This window comes from Chelonoidis abingdonii, chromosome 1, assembly GCF_003597395.2.
Source record: "Chelonoidis abingdonii isolate Lonesome George chromosome 1, CheloAbing_2.0, whole genome shotgun sequence".
NCBI lineage: Eukaryota > Metazoa > Chordata > Testudines > Testudinidae > Chelonoidis > Chelonoidis abingdonii.
In genome coordinates, this window is record NC_133769.1 from 97,615,837 (window position 1) to 97,629,253 (window position 13,417).

Consider the following 13,417-nt stretch of genomic DNA (forward strand, 5'->3'; position numbering starts at 1 on the left):
CTGATTCCTGGTCCAAAAAGGTGTGAAAGAACAAGTCTTTACTATAGAGACAAGGTGAGTGAGGTAATATCTTTTATTGGACCAACTTCTCTTGGTTAGAAAGAAGAGCTTTCAAGCTTACACGGAGGTCCTCTTCAGGTCCCCAGGAGAAGAATTCTGTGTAAGCTCAAAAGCTTGTGTCTCTCACCAACAGAAGTTGGTCCAATAAAAGATATTACCTCACTCACCTTGTTTTTCTAATATCCTGGGACCAACACAGCTACAACACTGCATACAGGTTTTTACTACGTTATAGTAAAAGGCAGTGGGAATTCCACCACTCATCACTGTGGAGAGAAAAGAGATTGTAGCTGGAGTTTTCCAGTAGATGACCTTGTCTAATTGAGGTTTGAATGCTGAAATCAGAGCCCTGGGAACAGGAGTGTGTGTCTTGTTAAATGATCTTTTGTTTTGTTCTTCCATGTGCCACTCTATAGTGGAGCTGACAGAAAGCAAGGCCTTTCAATGACGAGGATAGAGACAAGCCCAGCCCAAATAATTTTTCCCTTTGATTTTGGTGGGAAATAATTCAGCATTTAACAAAAGTATCTTGAACACCGACTCCAGAAGTCTAGTCAGGGACAGAAACCCTCAAGCTTCAGGGTATAAGCCACCCTCTAACTATTTGGGGTTAGGAAGAAATAGGAGTAGTTCTTCCCATAACTGATTACTGCAGCGTTTCTTACGCTTCCTCAGAAGCTGCTAGTAATGGTCACTCTCAGAGACAGGGTCCTGATTCGGCCTGGCAATTCCTGTGTACCTAATAGTAGGCAGTGTTCCAATTTTGTTGCTGGGAGAAACTAACAAGTGAATTTTCTAAAGATGTAAGGGTTGGGAAATACATTTAACTTCATTTTAGCTTCAGGAAAACTAAACCCTGTTTCTCTCTTCAGCCTCCACAGCCTCCTCAAATAGTACAGCGAATAGCTTTGTTTTCATTCATCTTTTTCTTCTCAGAGAGTGCAGTCGTCACCCACTAAAATATCCAGCCAACCACAGTGTCAGCTACCTGCAAGCAACTCGCAGCAGCAGCCTCCCAGGCTACTGAACCAGCCCATCAGGAAGGTAGCTGACCACATGCTTGCATTCCTTCCTTGTTTTCCCTTTGCTTGGTGGTTGGCTGAGTCGCAGAGGGGAAAGGGAGCACATGGACAAATCAGTTCTGAGACCATCACTACAGAGGGAGACCCCCCACTGCACTGCAGTTTCCTTCCCCATCACAGGTTGCAACTGCATAGTGCATTGGTTCTTGGCCTGGAGCTGCCAGCAGCATGGGGGGGAATGAATGGAGATTGCACGATGCTCCCATTTCATATCTCCAGCCTTCTGCTGAAGCAGCTTTGCTCAGCCACTTATAACCAGGCCTCCTCGGAGTGTCAGACATGCCATACACCTTTGAGCCAATTTGCCATGGTGACTCCCACAGAAGAGCTGTAGGCACTGGGGCAAAGGATCCTGGGATGCATCTGAGGGCGTTGAACATGGGATTTATGGCATGAAGAATAGTTGAGAATCCCTAACAATGTATTAGCTCTGGCCCTTAGGATATGTCTACACAGCAAAGAAAAACCTGGGCTGGCCTGTGCCAGCCAACTCTGGCTTGCAGGGCTCAAGCTGCAGGCCAGCTAGGGTGACCAGAGATCCTAATTTTATAGAGACAGCACCGATATTTGGGGCTTTTTCTTATATAGACCCCCCCCACCCCAATTTTTCACACTTGCTGTCTAGTCACCCTAGGGCCAGCTGCAGATTTTTCTTTGCTATGTAGATGTACCCTTAATCACAAGGCAGTTGAACAACCTAGTACTGTGTGAAAGTGTCCTTACAAAGTGATTTTAAACAAATAAAGGGCAGGAGTGTGTCTTCCTTGTTCATGTTGTAGTTCCTTACCCTTTGAGGAGTCCCACTGAAATCAAAAGGCAGTTACTGCACTGGGGTTGGCAAGGCTTCTCTCAACCCTAGGGTGGGGTATAAACTCAGAGAAATCTCCTTCCGGAGTAGTAGGTGTCATGTTAAAACTTGGGTCCTGATTATCTGTGTTGAGATGCCCTCCTCGCCCCCCACCCGAACTTCCTTTGGTTACGGATTGCATCTGGCTGTCAAAGATGTAATGCTATAAAGAAACAAGGTCTGAGGAGGTTATAACCCTTCTCAGTGACCTCTCAGGAGTTCCTGATCTGCACCTCTTCCCTTCTAGATCAGGGGATAATTCAGTGTGTTCCCTAGTGCATCAGTTAGGTTAGAGCACGTCTATGAAGGGATTTAAGGATTAGGAGGGTAACTTTTGAACTGGATCCTGAAATGAATGGGGAGGCAGTGGCCTTGTCTGAGTGATTTGATCAGACTTCTTTGTTCTGTTGCTCTTACCCATGTGCTGTGGGACCATCTTTGAAGAGGGTCAGTGCATGGGTTTGATAGGGCCTTTAATACAGAGGTGAATGTTTTTTAACCAAAGGCACCTTTCTCCATTGAAGAGCTAAATTCCTTAGGCCAGCCAGAATCTGTGATTGATCTTTGCTCACATGCCATGCGGGGGTTTGTAGCTCTCTTAATCCTTTTGTCTCCCTGCAGGCTCAGAAGCCAGGTCTGCAGGTGGTCACTGGGCAGCTGCCCCACACAATTTTGTCTTTCTCAGCGCCTCCAAACCTGCAGCCCTTTTTCCTCAACGGCTTCCACAAAGGATCTCTGAAAACTGGTGCTCCTCGTAAAGCCAACCAACCCAGTGTGCCAAAAAAGGTAGCTTCCCTGCATATCCCATGGAGTCCAGGTCACAGTGCCAGGTTTCAGGCCCTCTCACTTTGATAGAGCAGATTTGCAAGGGATTTTGGAGGCTGGATATACAAGGATCACTTCTCTGCACTAGCATTGCTGCCCACAGTGTTACTGTGAAGGAAAGTGAAAAATACCTTCCCAGATGAAACTCCCAGAGATGTTTAGAGAGGCAGCATGTATAACTATCTGAGCCAGAGTTCTTCCAGGGTACTTGGACCATTATTCCTACTTTAACATAAACTGTGGAATGGCTCTTTAATGATCATAGTAAAGTCTAAGGCCTTAACACAGTATTTTTAGCACATCTCTGGAGCACTGGTTCAGTGCTGAGTCACCACCACCACTTCCTGTAATACCTTGGGTTTCCTTTGGAGAGCTCTCTTCTGAGGTCTGTCCCCACCCCCTCAGCTAAGTTTGTGAGATCTGACACTATCTGAGCCTGCGGACTTCTCCACAGCCCGTGTTTTGTAAATAGTTTTGCGTTTCCAAAGCAGACTCATTATGGAGAGGAAAGGGTAAAATAATGGTTCTTGGCAGTCGCACACAGATTACATTGATATTGTGGGGATGGTCCTACTGTGTCTCTGTGAAGTGCTGGGGGAATCCACCCACCCAAACAGATGAGCTCCTCCTCACCCTGGTGCAGTCCTGTGGTGGTTTGTGGCATGGGCGTGCTCCAGCAGAGGCTTTTCATTTGTGATCTGGACGGGGGATGTCCTACACACACAGTACAAGAAGGAGCAGAGATACTGAGAGAAGAGCAGAAGCAGTGTGGTTTCTGCCAGCGTTAGTGGAGACAGAAGGAATGGTCTCTCCAGGATATGTGGGAGCAGCCATGATGTGGGAGATGAAATGGGCTTTCTACTTACTCACTCCATTCTCCTTCATTCTAAACAGTCGTCCTCACAGCCAGGTTCTCCTGCTGCCACTTCACCATCCCAGATGGACCTTGAGCAGCAGCAAAAGCAGCACCCATCCCTTTTTGGGACCCCTTCACCTCCTCTCTCTGGCTCCTCGGTGCCGATGAAAGAACCACCAGGCTATGAAGAGGCCATGAAGCAACAGCCAAAGCCCCATGAGGTAAGAGCAGCCACTTCCTTGTGCTTCCACAAGGAGTGTCCTGGGGAGCATGTGGGTTGGCTGCTCTCTGCAAATCCAACACCCATATTGCTCCCTGAATTCAGGGGCAGGTGCCTAGGAAATGCAGAGACTGCAACACAAGGGGCCTTTTCTAACTGACCTTGAGCTGCACACAGGGAGTCAAGGTGAATTACCTTCGTGGAGTTTCAGTGGAAATGGAGTCACCTTCCATTTCACTCTTTGGTCCATACACCTGTTGAGACTGAGATAAGATTACCTCCTGCACAGGGTATGTCTACACTGCAGATGGAGGTGTAATTCTGAGCTTGGGTAGAGGTACACATGCTAGTATGGCTCCAAGGGATTCGGTTAACTGCCGAGGACAGTCCCATCCAAGATCCTGTCACCCATGCAATTGTGGCCCCACCGATACTTTTGGCACACTAACTTGATCACAGCTAGTAAGAGCATGTCTGCCCAAGCTGGGAATTACCCCTCCCAGCTGCAGTGTAGAAATACCCTTAATACAGGGGCATGGTGGGGCTGTAGGACCCCGTACTGCTATAAACAGTAACACCTTGGGGTGACAGAGGTCATTGGTTCCATCCTACCAGTCAGTGCGGGAAGGAGAAGGAAGGACTAGACCAGCAGATTGGTGGTTACTGTATGTCTTGTAAGTCTGGGTCTAATTCATCACTCTCTCTTCCCAGGAGAATGGCTGTTCGAGCCAACAGATGGATGACCTGTTTGACATCCTCATAGAGAGTGGAGGTGAGGAGAAAATCAGTGAGGTTGCTGGCTGGTCACCTCTGGGTTTGTCTATGATTTGTGTAGCAATGAGCTCATGTCCTAGTGTGACTCCCACCCTTTGGCTCCCCAACAGGGAGCAGGGTTAGTGAGCTCGGTCTTGCCACTAGTGTACGTATCCCCTGGCCCTTGCTTATTCTTCATTTGATGCTGCCCTTAACATAAGCAGGGTGTGGTGTGGCACTATGAAACAGACTTGTCAGGCACTGCTATAATGTGTCATAAAACTCTTGTAGCTGCTGTGTGGCATCAGACCTGTGGTTGTTCTGGGTTGACCTCCCTCACATGGCCCTGGCCCATGATTGTTCCTGGTAAGGCAGGTTTAAAACTCCCCTAAGCCAGCCTACTGTGTAGCTGGGAGAGATTTCTTGATCCCTGTTGGTGATCAGCGTATGGCCCACGGTGTCAGGATTGATGATGGTCTAGCTCAGGGATCTGAGGGCTCTGACCTCCACTAACTGGAGCCTTTCATCACCCTGGGATTCTGTGTTTTTTCTTTAAAGAGATTTCAGCTGATTTCAAGGAGCAGCCATCTCCAGCTGGGAAGGAGACATCAGTGTCTCCAGCATGCGCCTCACCGCCCAACAGCCACCATTCCTCTGAGCTTCCCCTGCACGTGTCCCTTGGTCACACCAGCTGCATTAATCCTGTCATAGCAGGCCGGCTGGAGGACTTCCTGGAGAGCAGCACTGGCCTCCCACTTCTGCCAGCAGGCCACGATGGGCCTGAGCCCTTGTCCCTGATAGATGACCTCCATAGCGAGATGCTGAGCAGCTCAGCCATTCTGGACCACCCGCCTTCACCCATGGACACCTCAGAATTGCACTTTTCCCATGAGCCTACTGGGGGACTAGTCTTGGACCTAGCTGAGGGTAACTTGGACAGCATGGATTGGCTGGAGCTTTCGGGGGGCCCTGTCATGAGCCTTGCTCCCCTAAGCACTGCAGTCCCCAGCCTCTTCTCCACAGACTTCCTTGATGGACATGATCTGCAGCTGCAGTGGGATTCTTGCTTGTAGCTCTCTGAATGGAGACTGAAGGGAATCGGGGGGAGGGCACAGGCATGGGGTGAGAGGAGGCCAATCAACCAAAAATGAGCCCCTTGCGTGTAAACTCTTCCCCCAGTCATGACCTCCTGTAGTGAAACTTGTACCATTGGCAAGGGCTGGCATAGCTGTTGGTCAGTCATTGTACTCAAGGGGGCTACAATCAGCAGGTCAGACCACAGCAGTAACTATAGCTGTCAGGGGACAGGGGCTGCAGGTGTTTGAATCTGGCCGGTTCCCTGCCTATGCCCCTGCTCTAAAGCTGAAATAACACCACTGCAGGGCAGGGGGGCCTCCCCTGCTCCTTTGGCTCAACTGGGAACAGCTCACCTGGGAGCCAGGAGAGGGAAGGGGCATGGGGCAATGTAAAAGCAATTGGGAACCAAAGGGGTTCATGCTGTTCTTGGGGGGCTGAAGGGTGAACGGTCATTGATGGGGACTCCTCAGCTATTCCTCCCAGCGGCTGTTTAAGGAAGGGGGAGCACTGAGTTAGCCATGGCCCCGCTCCTCCTGCAGACCAGAGCTGTCACGCCAGTCTCAGTTATAGGAGAGGCTTCAGGCCAAAGGGCTGCTCAAGCAATAAGCCACCTTCCACCAGCGGCAGTACAAGGGATGGGATAGGTTAGGATCTGTCATGTGGCTGGAGGGGGAGAGGTAAATGGGGAATGACCAGGCAGCGCACCCTTCACTCTGGGGAGCTCCATGGCCACAGATGCTAGTGCCCAAAGAAATACCCTCCCTCAAGCAGGTCAGGTGGTTGCTTGTTAGGGGCCCTGTATTAACCTTTCACACAACCCAGGATGAGAAACCAGAACAGGGAGAAGGGGATCATGACTGGAAACCCAGCCCTCCCATCCTGCTCTGTGCCAAGGCCATGAGCGAAGTGGAGTAACTATTGCTATTGGAGTGTGCAGGGCACGGCAGTGCAAAACTCAGACTGTGCTGAGAGCCAGTCAAAGGGGCTTAGGAACTTCCTGCCACCCAGCTGGATGGAGACTACATGGCCTCCATTTCCCAGCTCGGAGGTGCTATTAGTCTCAGTAGAGCAGGTACCTGCCTAGAATTCCGTAGGGTTGGGCTTCAGCTTTGTGTGCGTGACTTTTGCAAGCTGCTGATCCTGGATGGGGTGTTGAGTGGGAGGAGGGGTAGGTGTGCCCCCTGCAGCAGGTATAATTGTCATGGCTGCAGCACCGGAAAGGCTAAGCCTGCTGCTGGGTTCATACTGCACAAAAGGAGACTGTCCCAAACTGCATTACGGTGCTAAAATTCTGCTCTTTCTTTTGGGGCCCCAGGCTCCTGCAGAGCTGGGGTGGGCTGAGAATCCCAGCACACAGGCTGCATCAGGCCCTTTGCTCATTCTGCCCCCCTGGGGTTCCTACTCAGCCTGCAGCCCAAGCTCTCTGTTGGCAGGTCATTAGCACCAGCCTGCTCAAGCCCTGCTACACCTGTGGCTCACTAGGCACAGCTGGGCTATCTGGGCTGCTGAGGGCCAGAAGAGGCTGGGTGCTGGAGAAGAGCTGTTGGTGGCTGGAGCTAGGGATGAGGCAGCTATTGATGTCTCCTCAGTGTATGAGGCAGCCTTCTGTGCTGTGGCCTATTAGAAAAAAGCAATGTAGGGTGACACTATTTTCAGGTGAGAGATTTGTTTCCTGGCTTCAGCTGAACAACTTTTCACTTCTTGCCTGTGTCATGAGCCCCTGCAGGGACAGGGAGACTTTCCTGCTGCCCAGGGGGAGGGGTGGAGAAAGACTGATGCAGAGCTTCACAGAAATGAAGGGGAGTGGGCAAGCCTCATGCTCATGTTGCTCTGCAGCAGTGGCAGATGTTTCTTTGCATGGCAGGGCTCTGGGACAGGCCCCTCTCCGGGAGGCGGGAGAGGTGTGGAAGCTATTCTCAGGTAGCTCTAAAGCAGATGCGATGGCAGGATGTTCTCTGCTGGGCTGTGCCATGTTCTCCCCAGTCCCAGAGGAGTAAAAGGAGTGGGGGAGATCAATTTTCTTACTAGAAATTTAACAACCAGTCTCCCCGCCACCCCCTTTTTTGACCTACCCTTGTGAGCTCCCTATGCTGCAGCAGGCTAGGGATTTTAGCTTAGTTTGTGACCTAGAAATGGCTGCCTCAACGCCAAGTGGCTTTGGTAATTATGGCTGAGTTTGGAGGTGGCTGCTTTAAAGCCTTTACACTTCTTACTTGTCCTAGGCCCCTTCTAAGCTTGTTCTGCCTCTGGTCAGTGATGGTTATTTACCACCTTGTGTGAAAAGTGAGCCAGCCATGCTGTTTGGATCCTCCCCTCTTCTGCCCTAGACAAGTGCTGGTCCTGTGGGGAGCGGGGAGGGTCTGCTGTGCATGGCTGTGGGCAGAAGGCAGCATACCCAACAGGACTCCTGTGGAGAAGCTGGCTGGTGGTGTTGCCTTCAGAGGCACAAGGCTGGAGGTACTGGCTTTGAAACAAAATTGAATAGGAAAAAGTGAATTCCCCTTCCCCAACTTGTGTGATAGTAGGACAGACACGGGCTGGGGTAAGAGATTCCCTTGAGATTTCAATGCCCTTTGCATGTGCTGCCCCTATTAGCTGAATATCATGTCAGTGTATCACCCTGTTTGGAGTCTGTCCCTGTTGTACCTGGGAAGAGCCATGCCTCAGGGTGGGTGGGGATCATGCTGCTTTCTTGCCTCTTGGTACCTGCCATTCATTAGTAGCTAAGGAAGAAGCTCTGTAGGTGTATATACCTCTCTGGCTGTCTTGGAGGGAAAGTGGGGGCCGAGATGCGTCCACCCTCCTACCCTATGTCAAGGCATAAGTGGCAGCTGGGTATGGTGTACCCAAATCACAGTGGGGGAGTGTCTGTGTTGCTGGAGCCCCTTCTGCTTGTTCTGGGAGCAGAGCTGGTATTTTAATTCTATGTGGTGTGGGGAGGTGATGGATTCAGGCCATGGCTTAGCTGTTCTCATCTTATTGCACGTGCCCTTCGAAGGAGATTGCTTTTTTCTATTCTGTGTTTAGCTGTTGTGCACACAAGTCAGAGCTGAAGCTGTGCCCATCTCCCATGGTGCAAAGCTGTGCATCCTTCCCTACTCCAGTGGTGTGCTGGAGAAGCCATGTGTCCTTAGCTATAGAGCAGTGCTATAACTTTCCTCGTTCCCTTCCTCCCCCTTCGGGCAGGACTGGACTGCTGAATCAGAGGCTGGAACCGGGCTTCTCTCTTATGGCCTGGCCTAGCCCTAGAGTTCTGCACTAGCTGGGCTGCCTATTTCTCCTGCTGTGATACAAAATAATCAGTTTTTTCATAGGGGGCTCACACCACCATGGCTGCTGCATATGTTCTGCCCAGAACTCTACATATCACTGCACCTTTGGGAGTCTGAGCGAGGTGTCTGTGTACCTGCACCCACCCAAATCACTTACTCAGTGCTCCTGCGGTTAAAGAAATTGTGCATGAGGCAGAACAAACCCATCTCCTATAATCCTTGGGACCTGGGCTGGAAGGGCTTCCATCCTGACCTAAACTGCTTCAGTATTGTGTGGAAACCAATGTGGCTTTGGAGGCTGCTTTTACGTGTACCACAGTGATCCCTGGCCCCACTGGAGCAGAGGATGGGCTACTTTTTTTTGGTTTTTGTACAAATAAGAACCTAAATACAAGAGTTAATATCAAGCAGAAAACAAATTATCAAAGTGCAATGAAATAGTGCAGGAAAGTGCCATCAAACCAGTTCCCCAAGTGGGGTGGGGGAAAGGGTGGGCAAACTAGGTCACTGCCCCTGCTCCCCTCTCCCCCCAACTAGGGGACTGTAAAATCCAGAGGGCTATTGCTGCATAGGAAGAGGCCTAAGCCCCTCAGTAAAGTGAGGCTTCTATGGTGCAGTAGCTGGTACTGAAATGATACTAGAGCTGCGTTCCCATTGCTGGTGGTGCTTCCTGGTGGAGTGTCAGGTGGGGAGGTGACCTGTTAGAACTCCTAGGTCCTTGCTGAGAAGCAGGATCATCCACTTCTTTGTACTCTTGGAGATTTTCTCGAGAGACCCTCTTGCGTCTCACAGGGAAAAACAAAAGCCCGATGTTCTGCCTCTACCTTGAATGTAACCCTGACTCTTTCTGCTGTAACCACTACTTGATGATGATGTATTTGAGTAGCATGCATTCTACCTTCCACTATGCAGCACCAACAAGGGGTGATCAGCACAGTCTGAGGCAATAGGCTCCAGCATGAACACTCAACTGGAAAAGGACAAGAGTGAAGAGTTAACGGGAGAGAGAATGAATCCTTACATTGAATTATTTTTTCAGTTATAAATACTTGGAAAGAAACATTTTATTAAAAAATAAAGAAAAAACACGATCAAAACATCTGTCTTGTAGGCAGTGGTACAAGGACATCCTGGCCCTCACAGGTTGAGAGCCTTTCATCTTTGAAATGGAGGCACAGGAAGTGAGGAGGAGGAATCCTAACTCTCCTGGTGCGTTCTTTGCACCTACAGCAGTGTCCCCTTCCCAGCATGCTCTGTCTTGCTTTCAAATGCTGTAGCATTGTGTTCGGGGTGAGTGGGTAAACATGATGAGTGGCACTGCTGGGATATTTCCATACACAGAGGGGGGACTAGCCACATGTCCACAAACAGCAAGTTTCTCTCTGCCCAGTGAGGAAATATTTTAACCCACCTCCATTTCTCCAAGACTGAACCAAGGGGAAGACATTTTACCAATGTAGAGGGAAGGGTGCTCCCCTCTGGATGGGAGTTGGAGAACCAGTTATTTAGTATGTGCCCCTATGGGGGCTCTGCACTCTTGACCAGCAATTGTAAATAACAGGGTTGGTGGGTGAGTGCTCTTGGAGTGCAAGGTCTTGTACTCCCAGATGACCCATCACCACTCTACTTAACTGCTGCAGCTCAAGCTGGAGCAACTGCATTGACAGCTGCTTCCTAGCCTATTAGTTTTGGGGTTTTTTTCTCTTGGGGGGGAGTGGGGGCAGAAGCACTCTGAGATTCTTGCCCCTTCAGCCTTTGTGGTCTATGGCACTTACCCAGATTATGCTTAAAACTCCAAGATGCCAGAGGTCTTTTCCTTATAGTGATAGGCCCTAGAGGTGGCTGTGGTGCCTCAGAAAATTTCATGTCCCATCCAAGGGTAAAGTCTGCCCAGGGGCCTAATGGCAGGTCTCACAAGGATAGAGAGGCATAACTGAAGCCCCTCGTCAAGGAACACTCCCCTTAACCTCTCAGGCCATACCAGTGCCCTCCAGACTCAGGTTCATGCTGAAGGCCTCCGAAAGAAGAAAGCCACTTACTTTCTTCTGCAAGAGACTCTGGGATGGTCTACCACCACCGTCTCAAGAAGTACCTTGCTTGGTACTATTTGACACCTCTAGCAGATGCATCTAAGACCAAGATGATCACCTCAAGGGCACTGAAAGCCACTTGGACAGCCCCCAACCAACTGCAAGGACTTGACTTAACTTACCAACATACAACAACTAGGCCATGTCGGCCTCCACATTCATGCCAGATGCAAGGCTGCATTGCAGATGATCAGGCCTTGCGAAGGATTATGTATGCCTCAAACATCACTATGGCTCCCTGAGTACTAGCCTCTTAGGTAGAAAGAACCTCTGAAGATTGGTGTGGCAATCCCAGTCTGCCACCCTCAAAAAAAAATCTTCACACTGCATGCCTTTTTTGGGTGGGGGTGCCACAGCACAGGGAAAATGGTCCTCACACGAGCCATCACTCCAAATCAGCATCCTGGAACTAAGGGAAGGCCACTACCCATGTCGGCACTCACTTCATGACCAAAAGGGTCCCTCTGGTAGAGTAACACTGGACAACAGCGCAGCTATGTATTTATTATGTAAACTGTGTATCAATCATGACGATGATATTGGTACATCTCCCCTCACACAGATACTTCAGTGGTTTACCAGCAGTTGCAAAGTCCCTGCTGTTTCAGCCTCAAGACTTACTTCTGATCACCTGTCAGCTCAGACATCACAAAGTGAGAACTCGGGGCTCATGGCAGATCCACTACATGCTAGCGTGACAAGGTCATCCCCCCACCCCCCTTGATTCCTCCCTAAAGACTTGTTGGAATTTCACATCAACCAAGATAGGATAAAATACCAGCAAATGGCTAAGCCCCCACCTTGAGGGAGGAAGCTTGTCTCCAAACATTAGCTGTAAGTAGGGCCCTTGCCGTCTACCCTGCCAGCATTAAGGCTCTTTGTATCCTTGGCAAAAAGAATAAGAGGTCAGCTGATTTCCCCTAAGCCTGTCCAAGAGGGTTTGATTGTATCTTGATTTGCTGTGAAATATCCCCCTCAGCAAGTGAAGGCTCAGTCCACTGCTATAGCCATCGCCGAAAGCTGCAGGGCTGCAACCTGCTCCTTGGTGCACACATTTGTCAAACATTACACCATCAGAGCTGACATGACATTGGTGACAGCTCTTCAATTCACCACCCACCTCCTTGGGAAGCTCCTACACTGGAGCACCCCTCTGGTCATAGAGAGGCTACCTAGCTGTAAAGTAATGTGAGTTCTTCAAGATGTTTTATGTATCAGAGTGTTCTATCTCCTGCTCTTTTTCCCCTCGGACAGAGTCTGCCAGGTTTCTTCATTGAGAAGGAACTGGAGCAGCAGTGGGTCTACACCTCCCTGTATGCCCTCAGCTTGAGCTCCAGGTGTGGCACTGCAACATTGATCTTTACAGTCTCTGGTTAAGAGTATATGGTGCATGCACCTCCTTCAGTGGAACTTCCCCAAGGAGCAGGTATCTTGCAAATGGATCCATTCCTGTAGAAGCAGGCCTGCAGGCCCTGTGCTCATCCATACCTACTCCGATTTGTCTCCAACCTTCCCAAGGTTGCCATCGGTTGGGTTTAGGACACAGGAGAGCGCAATTCCTAAAGAGCTGTCAAGCAAGGTTCTCCTGTTTTCTTTGCTTCCCTTGTGGAAGGATAAAGGGCACCTTACCTCTTAACTGTGTTCAGCCCTGAACTCTGTTTTGAGACAGCTCTTCCCCACTTCCCTACGGTGAGGCATGTGGTTGTCTCGCCAAGAACCTTTATTTTTTTTTAACTGCATGACAGACAAAAAAGTGCAGAACGGCTGTTCCTGCTGTGTCTTTTTACACTGATAAGGCCCCAGGGATGTGATTTTTACATGTACAGTTTAAAATGCAGTTGTTGACTTGTGTCACCATTAGAAGTGTCCTGAATATTCCATCCTACCCTTCTCTCACTGGGGCAGTGTACTGCTGGTTCTGACACCTGCTTTAGTCAGGAAGCCAGGCTTGACCTAGTCTTTCCTAGCCCTACTGTTGCACTGTAGAATTGGCACTAATGCCATAGCCACAATTGAATATTCTGTTCTGCAACACAGAGGGGCACCCTTCCCTGCAAGGGTGGGGATGCAATTGTGTGCACCTATAAATCCTACTGCACAGTGCAGCCTTCTCCTATTAGCTAAATTCCAAACCAAGCCATAAGGATTAAGACCCATTACAGCTGGAAACAGGGATAAGAGATGAGGTGATTTCAGAGTCACTGAGTGAGACAAAGGGCTGCTCTACACTACAGGATAAAATCGATTTTAGATACGCAATTTCAGCAACGTGAATAACATAGCTGAAGTCGAATATCTAAAATCGATTTACTCACCCGTCTTCACCACGCGGGAT

The 13,417-nt window shown here is 49.6% G+C and overlaps 2 protein-coding genes across 9 annotated transcripts in view; one reads left to right on the forward strand and one right to left on the reverse strand.

Annotated features, from left to right (window-relative positions):
- Nucleotides 1–10,089, forward strand: part of MRTFA (myocardin related transcription factor A) — a 157,188-nt gene extending 147,099 nt beyond the window's left edge. For all 5 annotated transcript variants that reach the window (XM_032787760.2, XM_032787769.2, XM_075067991.1 and 2 more), the window contains 5 exons: nt 997–1,104; nt 2,611–2,775; nt 3,709–3,891; nt 4,602–4,662; nt 5,202–10,089. In XM_032787760.2, coding sequence (XP_032643651.1) covers nt 997–1,104; nt 2,611–2,775; nt 3,709–3,891; nt 4,602–4,662; nt 5,202–5,716 — 1,032 coding nt within the window. In that variant the 3' untranslated portion in view covers nt 5,717–10,089. The remainder of the gene's footprint in view (nt 1–996; nt 1,105–2,610; nt 2,776–3,708; nt 3,892–4,601; nt 4,663–5,201) is intronic.
- SGSM3 (small G protein signaling modulator 3) overlaps nt 10,039–13,417 on the reverse strand; it is a 63,567-nt gene continuing 60,188 nt past the window's right edge. For all 4 annotated transcript variants that reach the window (XM_032787833.2, XM_032787807.2, XM_032787816.2 and 1 more), the window contains exon 23: nt 10,039–13,300. The gene's annotated coding sequence lies outside the window, so the exon portion shown is untranslated. The remainder of the gene's footprint in view (nt 13,301–13,417) is intronic.